This window comes from Vulpes vulpes, chromosome 12 (assembly GCF_048418805.1).
Source record: "Vulpes vulpes isolate BD-2025 chromosome 12, VulVul3, whole genome shotgun sequence".
Lineage (NCBI taxonomy): Eukaryota > Metazoa > Chordata > Mammalia > Carnivora > Canidae > Vulpes > Vulpes vulpes.
In genome coordinates this window covers 37,136,214-37,153,666 of record NC_132791.1, presented here as the reverse complement: position 1 = coordinate 37,153,666, position 17,453 = coordinate 37,136,214, and the positions used below count along the sequence as shown (strand labels likewise).

Genomic DNA, 17,453 nt, shown 5'->3' with positions numbered 1-17,453 from the left:
GATGACCACAGCTTTGTAGTACAACCTGAAATCTGGCATTGTGATGCCCCCAGTTATGGTTTTCTTTTTTAAAATTCCCCTGGCTATTCGGGGTCTTTTCTGATTCCACACAAATCTTAAAATAATTTGTTCTAACTCTCTGAAGAAAGTACATGGTATTTTGATAGGGATTGCATTAAACGTGTAAATTGCCCTGGGTAACATTAACATTTTCACAATATTAATTCTGCCAATCCATAAGCATGGAATATTTTTCCATCTCTTTGTGTCTTCCTCAATTTCTTTCAGAAGTGTTCTATAGTTTTTAGGGTATAGATCTTTTACCTCTTTGGTTAGGTTTATTCCTAGGTATCTTATGCTTTTGGGTGCAATTGTAAATGGGATTGACTCCTTAATTTCTCTTTCTTCAGTCTCATTGTTAGTGTATAGAAATGCCATTGATTTCTGGGCATTGATTTTGTATCCTGCCACGCTACCAAATTGCTGTATGAGTTCTAGCAATCTTGGGGTGGAGGCTTTCGGGTTTTCTATGGAGAGTATCATGTCATCGGCAAAGAGGGAGAGTTTAACTTCTTCTTTGCCAATTTGAATGCCTTTAATGTCTTTTTGTTGTCTGATTGCTGAGGCTAGGACTTCCAGTAGTATGTTGAATAGCAGTGGTAAGAGTGGACATCCCTGTCTTGTTCCTGATCTTAGGGGAAAGGCTCCCAGTGCTTCCCCATTGAGAATGATATTTGCTGTGGGCTTTTGGTAGATGGCTTTCAGATGTCGAGGAATGTTCCCTCTATCCCTACACTCTGAATAGTTTTGATCAGGAATGGATGCTGTATTTTGTCAAATGCTTTCTCTGTATCTAATGAGAGGATCATATGGTTCTTGGTTTTTCTCTTGCTGATATGATGAATCACATTGATTGTTTTACGAGTGTTGAACCAGCCTTGTGTCCTGGGGATAAATCCTAGTTGGTCATGGTGAATAATTTTCTTAATGTGTTGTTGGATCCTATTGGCTAGTATCTTGTTGAGAATTTTTGCATCCATGTTCATCAGGGATATTGGTCTGTAATTCTCCTTTTTGGTGGCGTCTTTGTCTGGTTTTGGAATTAAGGTGATGCTGGCCTCATAGAACAAATTTGGAAGTACTCCATCTCTTTCTATCTTTCCAAACAGCTTTAGTAGAATAGGTATGGTTTCTTCTTTAAACGTTTGATAGAATTCCCTTGGGAAGCCATCTGGCCCTGGACTCTTGTGTCTTGGGAGGTTTTTTGACTGCTTCAATTTCCTCCCTGGTTATTGGCCTGTTCAGGTTTTCTATTTCTTCCTGTTCCAGTTTTGGTAGTTTGTGGCTTTCCAGGAATGCATCCATTTCTTCTAGATTGCCTAATTTTTTGGCGTAGAGCTGTTCATAGTATGTTTTTAAAATCGTTGTATTTCCTTGGTGTTGGTAGTGATCTCTCCTTTCTCATTCATGATTTTATTAATTTGAGTCTTCTCTCTCTTCTTTTTAATAAGGCTGGTTAATGGTTTATCTATCTTATTAATTCTTTCAAAGAACCAACTCCTGGTTTTGTTGATCTGTTCCACAGTTCTTCTGGTCTCGATTTCGTTGAGTTCTACTCAAATCTTAATTAACTCTCTTCTTCTGCTGGGTGTAGGATCTTTCTGCTGTTTTTTCTCTAGCTCCTTTATGAGTAAGGTTAGCTTTTGTATTTGAGTTCTTTCCAGTTTTTGAATGGATATTTGTATTGCAATGTATTTCCCCCTCAGGAATGCTTTTGCTGTGTCCCAAAGATTTTGAACGGTTGTATCTTCATTCTCATTAGTTTCCATGAATCTTTTTAATTCTTCCTTAATTTCCTGGTTGACCCTTTCATCTTTTAGCAGGCTGGTCCTTAACCTCCACGTGTTTGAGGTCCTTCCAAACTTCTTGTTGTGATTTACTTCTAATTTCAAGGCATTATGGTCTGAGAATATGCAGGGAACGATCCCAATCTTTTGGTATCAGTTCAGACCCGATTTGTGACCCAGTATGTGGTCTATTCTGGAGAAAGTTCCATGTGCACTTGAGAAGAATGTGTATTCAGTTGAGTTTGGATGTAAAGTTCTGTAGATACCTGTGAAATCCATCTGGTCCAGTGTATCATTTAAAGCTCTCGTTTCTTAGGAGATGTTGTGCTTAGAAGACCTATCGAGGGTAGAAAGTGCTACATTGAAGTCACCAAGTATAAGTGTATTATTATCTAAGTATTTCTTCACTTTGGTTATTAATTGATTTAAATATTTGGGAGCTCCCACATTCGGGGCATATATATTGAGGATTCTTAAGTCCTCTTGTTGGATAGATCCTTTAAGTATGATATAGTGTCCCTCTTCATCTCTCACTACAGTCTTCGGGGTAAATTTTAGTTTATCTGATATGAGGATGGCTACCCCTGCTTTCTTTTGAGGACCATTTGAATGGTAAATGGTTCTCCAACCTTTTATTTTCAGGCTGTAGGTGTCCTTCTGTCTAAAATGAGTCTCTTGTAGACAGCAAATAGATGGGTCCTGCTTTTTTATCCAGTTTGAAACCCTGTGCCTTTTGATGGGGTCATTAAGCCCATTCACGTTCAGAGTTACTATTGACAGATATGAGTTTAGTGTCATCATGATATCTATTCAATCCTTGTTTTTGTGGATTTTTCCACTGAACGTCTTCTTAAAGGGGAATTTTAAGAGTCCCCCTTAAAATTTCTTGCAGAGGTGGTTTGGAGGTCACATATTCTTTCAGTTCCTGCCTGTCTTGGAAGCTCTTTATCTCTCCTTCCATTCTGAATGAGAGCCTTGCTGGATAAAGTATTCTAGGTTGCATGTTGTTCTCATTTAGGACCCTGAATATATCCTGCCAGCCCTTTCCGGCCTGCCAGGTCTCTGTGGAGACTTCTGCTGTTACCCTAATACTCCTCCCCATAAAAGTCAGGGATTTCTTGTCTCTTGCTGCTTTAAGGATCTTCTCTTTATCTTTGGAATTTGCAAGCTTCACTATTAGATGTTGAGGTGTTGAACGGTTTTTATTGATTTTAGGGGGGGATCTCTCTATTTCCTGGATCTGAATGCCTGTTTCCCTTCCCAGATTAGGAAAGTTTTCAGCTAGGATTTGTTCAAATACATATTCTGGCCCTCCGTTCCTTTCGGCGCCCTCAGGAACCCCAATTAAACGTAGGTTTTTCTTCCTTAGGCTGTCGTTTATTTCCCTTAATCTATCCTCATGGTCTTTTAATTGTTTGTCTCTTTTTTCCTCAGTTTCCCTCTTTGCCATCAACTTATCTTCTATGTCACTCACTCGTTGTTCCACCTAGTTCACCCTCGTCGTTAGGACTTCTAGTTTGGATTGCATCTCATTCAATTGATTTTTAATTTCTGCCTGATTGGATCTAAATTCTGCAGTCATGAAGTCTCTTGAGTCCTTTATGCTTTTTTCTAGAGCCACCAGTAGCTGTATAATAGTGCTTCTGCATTGGCTTTCTGACATTGAATTGTAATCCCGATTTTGTAACTCTGTGGGAGAGAGGACTGTTTCTGATTCTTTCTTTTGAGGTGAGGTTTTCCTTCTAGTCATTTTGCTCAGTGCAGAATGGCCAAAAACAAGTTGTATTGGGAAAAGGAGAAAAAGAGACAGAAAGAAAGAAAGAAAAGAGAAAAAGAAAAAAGGAAGAAAAAAGAAAAAAAGAGGAAAAAGAGAAAGAAAAAGAAAGAAAGGGAAAAAAGGGGTGGGGGAAGCAAACAGAAATCAAAAAGCAAAAAAAAAAAACATGGGGGAGTATCTTCTGATTCTGTATACTTTAAGTCCCTTGACTTCCCTTGGAACTGGTCCCTCTAGCTGGTCTTCTGGGAGAGGGGCCTGTTGTGCTGATTTTCAGGTGTTAGCACTTGGGGGAGCTGCTCTGCCCCCTTTCTGGTGCAGGGCTCAGTGGGGGTTGTTTACCCCGTGAGGCCCCAGGAGGAACAGCCACAGTGGCGGGGCCAGCTCTGGAGCCCTGGAGTCAGCCCCCGCAGTAACTCCGGGGCTCTCTGTCTGCAGGGCCTGGGGGCTCCCGGGCGGGGCCGCTGATGTGCTCAGCTCGGGGCAGGAGCGTCCTTGCTGTCCTGGGCCCTCCCGGCCTCTGCCTGTCCCGGGGGAGGCCGGATCCTGCGCTGTGTCCCGGCGCCCTGTGCTCCGGGGCCTGCGCTGTTGGATTCGCGCTCCGGCTGGGCAGCCCCCTCCACACTGAGCCTCTTCCTCTGCCGGAACCGCCGCCACCCGAGCCCCTCCGAGCTGCTCCCGGTCCAGCCATGCGCGTTGCAGTCTTTTAGGGAGCTCGGCCTCGAGGTATGGGGCACTCTCCTGGGTGCACAGGTGCCTGTTACTGTCCCAGGGAGCCCGAGGGCATCCCCGCCCTCCTGGGTCCTGCTCTAACTCCCTGCGAGGCCTTTCTGCCCGGGAAGGTCGGTGCAGCTCTTGCTCCTCCGGGACGGGGCTCTCCTGTCCTGGGGACACTCGCCCCGGCCTCAGCCCGGCTCCTCGCGGGGCCCCTCCCCCTTGGAGGCCTTTTGTGTCTTTATTTCTTTTTCCCCGTCTTCCTACCTTGATAGAAGCCGAACTCTTCTCACTGTAGCGTTCCAGCTGGTCTCTCTTTAAATCTCAGCCCGAATTCGTAGATTTTCAGGAGGATTTGAATGTTTTCTAGGTAATTTGTTGAGGACAGGTGACTTGGAGACCCTGCTCTGCCGCCATCTTGCCCCTCCCCCTTAAATTACTTTTCAGATGCTGTATGGTAGCATTTACCACAAGGTAGTGCTAACAATAATGCTGTAATTTTAAAATTTACCAAGTGGTATCATAATTTTTTTTAAAGTCTGCCCTCAAAATTACCATTGATAAGTAGACAAACATCATCTCTGTTTTTAATGAAGAAACAATGTCAAGCACTAATTAGCATCATTCAGCTGGTAAGCAGTAGATCTCAAGGTAAAATCCTGAAATTATGACTCTACGTGTGTTTTATTATTATTTATACTTTTATTATAAATGACATACTTGTAAGTGTTTGGAGATTATAAATAATATAGAAATAGGATCATGCTTTTTTTTGGATCATGCTTTTGATAAAAAAGAAAAGTAACAATTTTAATGGTAATCTTAATTTATTGGTAAGTTTTAAGCATAATTTCTTTCTAAGAAATTATGAGAGACAAGTAGTCTCACATGCCAAGCCAAGTGTATACAAAAGAAAATTATTTATACTTCTTGTCTTATCTGTAACATTTCTCAAAAAAGAAATAGGATGCTTAAACTGAGAGAAGTTAGTAATAGGGCCATCATTATTTGTCCAAAATTCTAAGGGATAAAGGACTTGAACCTGATGGAATATATGATTTGTCTTTTCAATTTTTTTAAAAGATTATTTATTTATTTATTTATTTATTTATTTATTTATTTATTTATTTGACAGAGAGGGCGAGAGAGCCAGAGAGCACAAATGGGCAAATGGCAGAGGGAGAGAGAGAAGCAGGCTCCCCCACTGAGCAGGGAGCACAATGTGGGGCTCCATCCCAGTACCCTGGGATCATGACCTGAGCTGAAGAGAGATGCTTCACTGAGTGAGCCACTCAGGCACCCCTATTTCTTCTATTTTAACACTTGCTCTGTGGCATTTCTGGGCAGTATAGCTATATTAGAAATACATTTTAAAGGTTGTAGATTTTAAATATTGGTTAATCAAAATGTGATTTGTATTTTAATAACTTACAAGTCATATGGTTTATAGTCTCCATAATTTCAGTGTTTATTTAGTAAATGTTTATATTGTTAAAGTCTACCATACATGTATTTTAGAGAACTATATTTATTGACTTAGTCTTTCCTCCATGAAGGATTTATTTATAGTATTAGGATCTACCACTGCGGAAAGACCAGACAGAAATCTAATGGCATGCAAGTTTAATAAATGAAAGAAGTTACCAGGATTGCGTGTGGGAAGAAAAGAGCTTCATCATAGCAGAATTTTCTGAGTAGCCTGATATTCCACATAGAATTGCAGCCATGAGTTATGTCATCCCAAATTAAAATCTCAGAAAATTTAATTTAGATGCATAGCATTAACTTCAGGATTGATAAGTGCTCCAGTGCATACTACTTAAGTAAACACTGATAATATTATTTAACTAATAAAAGTGTACTTTAATTTATATAGTGATAAACTAATAGAAAGTTTATAAATATGAGCTGAAATCAATGTGTCTTCATAGCACCATCCATGCTACAAATAGACTTCAATTTTTTGGTACCTTTCTTTTGGTTCCTATTCTACAGAAGGCATTGTTTTTAGATTCTCTGGGGAAAAAGGCAGAGTCCTCTCTCAAGGACTTAGTAGGGTTCATGGTTGAAGAATAGACACAGTGCTATGGAAACTAAGAAAATAGAGAAGCTACTTTGTTGAAGAAAAGAAAAAGAAGGGAAAGAACATAAGGCTTCATATAGGAGGAAATGCTAAGCTGTTCTTTAAGCATGAGTGAGATTGTAGCCGAAGGAAAACACCCAAGTGTAGAGTCATTGATGTAGAAATGGCAGACAGGTTTGGGGTATGGCAGGCAAGGTAAGGCAAACATCAGGTGATGTTTGGCTGAAACACAAATTGAAGCTATATCTTAGAGAGCCTTATTATAACCACAAACATCTGAGCTTTATTCGGCTAGGGTAAGAAACCTCTGAAGGGTTTTTGAATGAGGGATTAACAGGTCAGTGTTGTTTTAGAAACTTGTATAAAAGATGGTTTAAAAATACAGAGGGCTGGGGGGAGGGGAAGGGCTTTGAAGTAGTCTTAGTGGAACAGTGAGTCTTCATTAAGAAAGTGGCAGAGGGAGTGAATATGAGAAACATGACATAATTTATAGAACCTGAAAATTGGTTGGACACTGAAAATTAAACAAGGAGGGAGATGTATTCAAACTTGGAAGATAACTAGGAAGATTTTCAGGCTTAGGGAAATTATGAGTTTGCTTTTAGATATTAAATATTAGGTACCTTTGAGACAATTCACAAAGGAATATTTCCTGAAAACATGTAGAACCACACCTTTAGATGGTAAGTTCAAATATAATCAAAGAGGGGTGCTGCGTGGAGCAGTCTGTTAAGATTCTGACTCTTGAGGAATGCCTGGGTGGCTCAGTGGTTGAGCATCTGCCTTTAGCCCAGGGTGTGATCCTGGAGATCCGGGATCAAGTCCCACATCAGGCTCCCTGCATGGAAGCCTGCTTCTCCATCTGCCTGTGTCTCTGCCTCTCTCTGTGTATCTCTGTATCTCATGAATAAATAAATAAAAATCTTTAAAAAACAAAGATTCTGACTCTTGCTCTGGGCTCAGGTCTCAATCTCATTTGTCATAAGATCCAACCACTCATGGGATAGAACCCTGTGTCAAGCTCCCCACTTAGCCAGAATATGTTTGGGATGCTCTCTCCTTTCCCTTTGCCCCTCTCCCACTCACAGGTGTGTGCCCTCTCTAAAATAAATAAATAGATCTAAATAAAAATAAGTTCAAATATAATCAAAGAATTTTTTTTCACCAAAACGTTCTTTTTCTTCCACCAAAACATAATCTAAAATCAAATATATCAAGCCCTAATTTTGAATCCAATATCTAAAATATTCATATTTAATAGTATATACTTATATGCACAGATACATATGCAGTTGTTGGTATAGTTTGTAAAGGTTGTGTGTAAATATAGTGTTAATACTTAAATAACTTACTGTGTCCCATATTTATACTACTGTACATGTTGGGTACATCTTTTACTGTTTCTCATTAGAATTTTTCACTAAGATTTTTTGACCCCTGAGAGATTTCAGTACCATTTTGTCTAATTGTTCCTTATGTTAAACTACCATTTTATAAGCTTCTTTGGAATGATAAAATAGTAAATGCAGTTATCCTCTTAAGGAGCTCTGAGTTGTTATGCCGTTATAGCTTGGTGGCTTTCTGCTGACTACAGATTGGTGACAAGAAGGGTTGACATTAAGACTGTTTATTTTACACTATTTTATAAAAACATTACCAGTATATCCTTTAGTAAAATGTTGATATTATTAAAAATTCAAATATAAGGAGTTTAGTGCAATTCTACGTTAACACTACAAAGAAGACTTGTCAACTATCGATCAGATGCATAAGACTGAGTGAATTTGCATGCTATTTATTTGAACTAAATCTCTAATAAGCCTCTTCTGCTAATTGGACTTAACATTTATGTTACTAAATGAGAAGCATTTTGGCTGCCATATAGGATGGTAAGACCTACCCAGTGGAATAAACAACTAGCATCTGTTATCTGTCCTGCTCCAGCTTGGCTTTTACCAGTTAAGTACATCAGCCCTGAAGTCAAGGTTATCAAATATGTGAATCTCTGGCTCAGCCACATATATGTGAAGTCAAAGAAATAGCACATCATGAGTAAAGACCAGCCAACCAAAACATGCTAGGTACAGCTGGTCCATTTAGTTTTAACCTTTACAAGCCCTACATCCTTAGGCAAAAACTAGTAGAGGTTATAGTTTCTGTAAAGTTTTTATAATAACTATATTTAGAATTAATTTCACTTTTTTCTTTAGCAGAATTTTATGCTGATAATTGTAAAGGTAATTACTTTTATAATACATTTCTATTTATTTTCTTTTTAAAAAAGAAGCTAAATTTGGATTTGGCTGGGCTTCGGAAGGAAAAAGAAGACTTGCTGAAGAAATTGGAGTCCTCATCTGAAATCACAAGTTTGGCAGAAGAAGTTTCCCGGGTAATAGTTCCACGGATACAAGTTACATCACTTGGTCCTTCAAGGAGCATGGATTTGGAGACGAAGCAATTGCAGTGTAAATTAAAGGTGATTATAAATTTTATTTTATTTTTAAAAATTATTTACTTATTTATTCATGATAGACATAGAGAGAGAGAGAGAGAGAGAGAGAGAGGCAGAGACACACACAGGAGGAGGGAGAAGCAGGCCCCATGTTGTGCTGGGAGCCCAACATAGGACTTGATCTCAGGACTCCAGGATCGTGCCCTGGGCCAAAGGCAGGCAGTAAACCGCTGAGCCACCCAGGGATTCCCGATTATAAATTATTAAGCATGAAAACATATTAAGTTAGTGAATACTTAAAGACATGTTTATATTCTAATTTAATTCTACTAGTAAGGGTAAATTATGGTACAAATAATCTAAAAGTTATTAATACTGCTTTTGACCTCATCATTCTCTTTCAGCATAGTAGTTTCTTATACGGTAACTCATAACACTATTCTCTGAGAAAATAACAAGACACTATGAAATCCTAATTTAGAAGATGATGGAAACTAGCTACTGTCATTTCTTTTCCATTACTGAACGCCCCTCTAAATTCCATCCCTCCCTCCACTGAGCAGAATTCCTTTAAACTTTACTGTATCAACATAAATAGAATTGCTTCCCTCTACACAGTTGCTACTATTTTAATTTGGTTGTTATTAGTTAGAGATGAGGAAGGAGGAGAGAAGTTATGGAGGGAGGGAGAACCACAGAGCAAAGATGGTTGGTTTAATAGATTTCAGCCACTGAAACCTGAGAATAAGTAAAAAGCAATGTTCCTTTTCTTTGTAAAGAATACTAAGTCCAGTATAACTGTCAAGAGCTTAAAAATAAGACTGACCTTAGTTTAAATAGAATTACCTTGTAAGAAACAGGATTTGAAATTTTTATTTCATACTGTTCTAAAACAAATTCATTTATTCCTCATGTATTTAGTTATTTTGTTCCATGGGTATTGCTATCTGGGAGCTAAAAAGACAGTGGATGTGGGACCATCACTATGGGAATCACTAGAAAGAAAGTTCTGGTTGGAAATGCACAGGATACATTAGGAACAGAGTGGCCATGACTATTAAAAGGGTATAAGAATAATGAATTGTTAAACAGACTCAGTTGTTTTTATTTCAAAATATGATATGTGCACTCTCCAGTAATATCTTTAAATGAAGGATTACTAAGAGGAGAAAATAGGATAAAAGCTTAAAGTAGAAGAATATATCATTACTTGAAAATATTTTGCTTCGTTAATAATAATCAAATAATACACAGTGGCACTAATTTAGATATTTCTTGAATAGCATCTTCTTGAGAGTTTTTGATGTGCAGAACTTGCCTCAACCACTACATTTTATAAGTTTAAATACCTTACATATTGGAAATGTGAGAAAAAATAGTTATGCAAGCCTTGGTGTATACATCTTTTCTTAAGATGCATTTCTGTATGTAAAAAAGTGGACTAAAATATATAAGTAAACCATTTTAGTGTTAACTGTCTATTACAGAAGATAAAATCATTGAACTATTCTTTGACCTTATCTGTATCTACTACAGAGACTTTATTTATTTATTTATTTTTTTTTACTACAGAGGCTTTAATTAACAGTTCTGTGATTCTTCTTAGATTTAAGTCTTCACACAGCTTTAGTTTTCACCAAGATAAAATAGAATGTTGGATCCAATAATACCTAATTTGACTTCTAAAATTTTTAAGTGGTTAATTAGTTTTAAGTTAACTTATTTGATATTACTTACTACTAAATGGTCTAATATAAGTTTTGGAAATAATGAACCCACATCAATATCTCTAAGTTGTTTACATTATGGTTTCCCATGGTATAAGTTTTCACCCATATGTAAATCTCTCTTCACTTTGGAAGAATGTGTGAGTCACAAAGATAAGACTATGAGAATGCCTGGAGCAACTTATACTGTCCTCGAGGTATCTTTGAAGTGAAGTGTCCGTATCTAGCCTAGAGTCCTAGGACACTGACCAGGCTACATAGGGACAAAAGGATAAATCTTACTTCTGCCTTGTTTCATGATTTAATATGGAAGTACCTTAGAAGACCAGGATCTTAAGGTACCTAGTACACTGTGCTACTACAAATTGCTGTTTTGATATTCCATTAGTTTGCTAGGTCTGCTCTAAGAAAATACCACAGACTGTGTACCTTTAAAAAATGGAAATTGGGCAGCCCAGGTGACTCAGCAGGTTAGCGCTGCCTTCGGTCCAGGGCCTGATCCTGGAGACCGGGAATCGAGTCCCACGTCCAGCTCCCTGCGTGGAACCTGCTTCTCTCCCTCTGCCTGTGTCTCTGCCTCTCTCTCTTTCTGTGTCTCTCATGAATAAAATCTTTAAAAAAAATGGAATTTTTTTTTCCCTCGTATACTGGAGTCTACAAGTCCAAGATCAAGGTATCAATAGGTTGTAGATTCTCTCATTAGCTTGTAGATAGCCATCTGTGTCCTTACATGGTCATCCCCAAGGCTGTGTGATCTGTGTTTACTCTCTTCCTCTTATAAGGATACTAGTCACATCAGATGAAGGTCCACCCATATGACCTCATTTTACCTTAATTACCTCTTTAAAGGCCTTATCCAAATACAGTCACATTCTGAGGTACTGGGGTTAAGACTTCAACGTGTAAATTTTGAGGGGACATAGTTCAGCCCATAAGAGATAATCAAATTGCTAACATAATAATTTTCCAAGAAATAACTTCCTTTCTAGTTGATGTTTTTATGCTTAATTAAGAAAACCTGGTTAGATCTGAATATATGAAATGTTTAAACGTTTACTTTTTTTAAAAAAATTTTATCCAATTAATTTTAGACTTTTCTGTGTAAATTCTTAGGTGTACTTCTCAGATATACATGGTACATTCAGTATCATTTGAGTGTTCATGTGTTTTTTCTGTATCTTCATTTTCTTCAAGGTACCCAGCTTCATATAGGGAGATAATCAAATATTTAAAGATGTACAAATTCCTTCCAGTGATGATGATGATGATGATGATGATGTGTGTGTGTGTGTGTGTGTCTATTTGTATTTAGTTTATTTATGGTTATTTATACAATTTGAATTGGCTAGTACTTCAATTTGTATTTGTGATTCTTTGAATTCCTGATTGTTAAAAGCATTCCTTTTGGTGTATACCATGTTCTCTTCCTGTTTCCCAGTAAGTCAATAATGAAACATAATAGTATTTAAACTACTGTTTCTGGGCAGCCCAGGTGGCTTAGCGGTTTAGCACCACATTTGGCCCAGGGTGTGATCCTTGGAGCCCTGGGATCGAGTCGGGCTCCCTGCATGACGCCTCTTCTCTCTCTCTCTCTATCTCTCTCTCTCTTTATCTGTGTCTCTCATGAATAAATAAAATCTTAAAAAATGAAAAAACTACTGTTCCTTTATGTCTAAACTATTGCCAGGCTAGTTCTAATTCCTTTACAAATATTAACTGTTTAAACCTCATTTCTAGGGGTACTTGGGTAGCTCAGTCAGTTAAGCATCTCTCTGCCTTCAGCTCAGGTCACGATCTCAGGGTGCTGGGATGGAATCCTACATCTGTTGAGCTTCCTGCTCAGCGGGGGAGCCTGCTTCTCCCTCTCCCTCTGCTCCTCCCCCCTGCTTATGCGCTCTCTCTCTCTCTCAAACAAATAAATAAAATCTTTTTTAAAAAACTCTCATTTCTATCCTGTGAGGTGAAGTCTATTATTCTGTTTTATAGTTGAGAACGCAGAGATGCAGAGGATAAGTTAATTGTCCAAGGTCAACTGAGCTCTAAGTGATAGAGTCAAGATTAGAACATATCCCATCTGACTTCAGAGTCCATGCTTTTACTCATACACTCTGCAATTTAAAAAAAAAAAAATTAACAAACTTAGAAGAGCTCTAACCATGATGGATTCTTACCATTGTGATATTTTTGGAATATATGTTTTACTACAGAATTGAGGTCATGCCACAGATAAGTATTGTATAGTCGAAGTGGAAAATGTTAGGGGCCCTAGGTTGTGATCATTCTTTGTGTACTAGCTTCTTATAGGACCAGGCTGAGGAAATAGTTTCTCCAGAGGTCTAAAGCAGGGATACCCTTCTACCTACTTTGTAAGGATTTTTAAGGATCAAATGAAATGGCTGTGAGATTTAGAGGTTCTGGCAAAAGTATATATGAAGCTGGTGTTGTTTTATTTACTATAATTCAGTAATCTCTCAACTCTCTAGAAGTCAGACTTACAGCATGTTCAGTCACCTAAAATAACAGCCTTAAGTCTAAAAACAGAAAGGAATCAAACAGCTACCCTAAAATGTGCTTAATTTATTCCACTGAAGATACTATCGTGCTTCATTTATGCCTGTTACCTTTTATTTTAAATATAGCTCTAATAAGTGTGTTTGTTTAACTTCTCAGCAGAAAATACCTCAGAAGCAGCAGATTAGAACTAGGTGTATTAAGAGGCAGGACGATTGTTTTTAGGCAGAAATATGGATGGAAGAAGCAAGAAATTTCAACCAACAGGTTGACAGAGAGGAAAAGAAAATATGAAAATGTTAAGATAAAAATACAAAATGAGAAAAACAGCAGTCTGGGACCATTTAGAGTAGGGATCAGTAACCATTCCAAAAGGCATGACAATATAATTATACAGTGATAATATAATATAGCAGGATAACATAAATGATTAATACAGTGATAATATTTATAATATAATATCACTATAGTGTAGTATCACTATTATAATGCTTAATGTAATTCTGGATGTTCATATTTCTAAGTGAGTGAACAATCATTCCAGAGAGAATTTAAGATTAATGATTATAGCAAAAGCTTCAATTATCTGCTAAATTCACTAGTGTGGAATATCTTATTCTGGCAATGCATGTCAAATATGGTGGGAACTTAGATTGCATTACACAAACAAGCAAAAAAAATTTTTAACTTTTATTTATTTTTAGAGAGAGAAGGATTGGGGTGGGGTGAAGGGTGACAGAGAAAAAGAGAATTTTAAGCAGGCTCCACTGTCGGGCATGAGTGGGGATGGATCCCACAACCCTGAGATCATGACCTGAGCTGAGATTAAGTCAGACACTTAACTGGTGAGCCACCACATGCCCCCACTTAATCAAAATGTTTAACATTTAATACACTTGCCGTGCATGTTGAGGTAGTCTTGAATTTTTAAGAAAATTTATATACTTAATATAAAAATTTATTTTTTTTCAAATTTTATATTTAAAGTGATGTACCAATGAAATATTTAAAGTCTGTCTAATGAATTTGACTCATATTTACATGGTGTGATTAATGGTTTCATCTTTTCAGATTTATTTTTTTTAGCATAAGATAACCAAAGCTGGAAATAGTTCTAACAGAAACAATTGACTATAGTTACTAGAAAGATTTGCAAAATAACTACTCCAAATATTTTTAAAGATTTTATTTATTTATTTATTTATTTATTTATTTATTTATTTATTCATGAGAGACTCAGAGAGAGAGAGAGGCAGAGACACACAGGCAGAGAGAGAAGCAGGCTCCATGCAGGAAGCCCAATGTGGGACTCGATGTGGGACTCAATCCCAGGTCTCCAGGATCACGTCCTGGGCTGAAGGTGACGCTAAACCTCTGAGCCACCGGGGCTGCCCTACTCCAAATATTTTTACAGCTATCACATTTTATTTTTTTTATATTAACTTAATATCTTAAAATTTTAACAAATGAATTAATGTATGTTTACACTGTCTTGTAGGTGGAGAAACTCTAATGTCAAAAATACTAGGTAATATCTCAGATTACGTGTTCACCTGGAACTTGAGTCAAAGTTGAAAGTTAAGGTTCCTGACACTCCAGTTGCTACCTCTGGTTCCTAGACTGCACAGTCAACAAATACCACAGAGCTGTTCAGCTTTGAAAACTGATGTTTATGCATAGATACTTTAATAATAAGTAATATTATTAATGAATTCAAGTATGAAAGTATTTAGTGTTAGTCAATTTCCCTATCAGTTATCCGTTACTGTCTGACAAACTATCTTAAAATGTTGCAGATTAAAACAGAAGCAATTTATTAATTCTTATGATCCAGTGGATTGACTGGGCAGTTCTTAGCTTTTGTCTTTTGAGTTCTCTCATGTGCCTGCATTCTAACTGAAGGATTTATCTGGATGGGAAGTTCTGAGAAAGCCTCACAGCCTGCTAGTTGGTCTGTGGGCTGTCTGCTCCACATGGCCTTTCCTCGGTCTTCCCTGCAAGGTGATCCCAGGCAGCATTCCAAGAGGGCAAAAGTGCAAGCTGCAAGGACTTAGGCCCAGGATCTGGTACTTGCATCATGTCATCTCTGCCACATTTTTTGGGCTAAAGCAAATCACAGGCCAGACCAGACTCAAAAGGGTTGGAAGATGAATCTCACCTCCTGGTGGGAGGAGCTGCAGAGCATTTGTGACCATATTTGGTCTGTTACATGTTCTTAGTAAACTCACCATTCATTTTAAGTGATCTTATTAACCCATTAAAATACTAAATCATATGCACATTTACATTTTACAAAGACAATCCATATTTTCCATACATGTATTTTGGGGAAATACTTTTTGCACTTGTTATACAATGGCATTCTTCTGTGGTTTTGGTATGTTATATAAAAATTTTAGTGTACCATAGTACTTGTATTAAAACCTATAAAATAAAGTATTTAAAAATATTAAAATGTCTTTCTTAATTATAACCATAATTTTCCAAATTCAATACTCTTACTGAGAATGTCATTTATTTGTATGCTGCATTCCACCAAAGATTGAAAGGTATATTTTATTTTATGTGTATTTTTAACCTAGAATGCAACTAATGAACTCACTAAACAGTCATCAAATGTGAAGTCTCTGAAATTTGAACTCCTAGCAAAAGAAGAACACATAAAGGAAATGCATGAGAAGTAGGTTTTGATATTCGTATCCATTGTATTTGGTGCCACCTAGTGGTAGTTAACTCTCTTAAACATTGCATCCAAGAAACAATGAAGTTGGGGGTTGTTTGTTTTTTAAAGATTTATTTATTTACTCATGAGAGACACAGGCAGAGGGAGAAGCAGGCTCCATGCAGGGAGCCTGATGTGGGACTCAATCCCGAGGCCTCACCGCTGACGGAAGCCAGGTGCTAAACCACTGAGCCACCTAGGGATACCCCTGAAGTTGTTCTCAAAATGAAGTTTTCCTTCCTTAGTTCATGCTTAAGCCTCAATAAAATGAAAGTTTAAGTAATATTACCGATAAGCATGGTTGGTGGCAAAATATTTACTACTTTTCATCAGAGTAAGAATATAAAGTTAGATTTTCATTCTTAAACAATTAATTTTGAATGTATATAAATTAGTAACCTAAAGACTATGAACAGGAAACTTCTGAATGTGGTAATTATTTGACCAAAACTATGTACGTAGGTTGATCTTTTATTGGATTTAATTGCTTAAGTTTATAGAGCTAAGGGGAAAGGAAAGTTTGGTTTGTCTCTAAAATAAAAGGAAGATTACAAAAGTTTGTACTGCATGTGTATATTAACAAAAAGGGATTTAAAATGTTCTATCTCACTGAATCAAAATGATTTCCTTTCTATATCTTTTATATATATATATATATTATTAGAGCTCAGGAATAATAACGTGTTTAGATAGAATTCCAGCCTGTGGTTGATAATTTGAGAACTATACATATATATCTCAAGTACATATGTGTATACCACATTTTAAGTGAAGATAACTTGGAAGTGATATTAACAGATGAAACTAGATGAAAGATTGGTTAATTTTTTAAACAAAATATCATCAAGTTTATTTATGAGTCTAAGGGGCATTCTTGTTTACTATTTAACAGTAAGGGCTCTAGAGATGACATTCTTTGAATCCTGGCTCCTCTACCTGCTAGCTCTGTATCACAGTTTAATAGCATTCGCTCCTAAAATTCTTGTGAGGCTTGAATGAGTGCATGTAGAGCACTTGTAACAGAAACCAGCACACAGCAGGCCCACAGTAAATGCTATCTGTTATTATTTGGTAGTACTAGTAGTAGTTGCCACAGCAGCTGCCATTTTATACATGTTATCCACTTAAGCTACACTGAAGGGTCAATTCAATCACAAGTGATACTAAATTAGAAGATACCATGCCTAAGTTTATTGTGTTTCTATATGATGGTATAAGATTTTACATTTATTTATTAAAGTATAGAATTGTTTCCAGTCACTGTTAGACTTGTTCATGATCTCTAAATATCAGTTTGATTTTTCTTAGCAATGCAAGAATATAATTTAAATATAACAATTTTAATTTTTCATAAATTTTGTCAATCTTTCTCAGTTTTTCTATTTTTAAAAAAGATTTTATTTATTTATTCATGAGAGACAGAGAGAGAGAGAGAGGGAAAGACAGAGACACAGGCAGAGGGAGAAGCAGGCTCCATGCAGGAAGCTTGACGTGGGACTCAATCCCGAGTCTCCAGGATCAGGCCTTGGGCTGAATGTGGTGCTAAACTGCTTAGCCACCCGGGCTGCCCAGTTCTTCTATTTTTTGGTCTTAATGCATATATATATATATATATATATATAT

General features: G+C 37.2%; 1 protein-coding gene across 9 annotated transcripts in view; it reads left to right on the top strand.

The window, feature by feature from the left end:
• CNTLN (centlein) overlaps positions 1 to 17,453 on the top strand; it is a 322,986-nt gene that overhangs the window by 271,450 nt on the left and 34,083 nt on the right. For 6 of the 9 annotated variants that reach the window (XM_026001444.2, XM_026001443.2, XM_026001442.2 and 3 more), the window contains 2 exons: positions 8,703 to 8,894; positions 15,691 to 15,788. In XM_026001444.2, coding sequence (XP_025857229.2) covers positions 8,703 to 8,894; positions 15,691 to 15,788 — 290 coding nt within the window. The remainder of the gene's footprint in view (positions 1 to 8,702; positions 8,895 to 15,690; positions 15,789 to 17,453) is intronic. The other 3 variants (XM_072728210.1, XM_072728209.1, XM_072728206.1) reach the window with 1 other exon arrangement.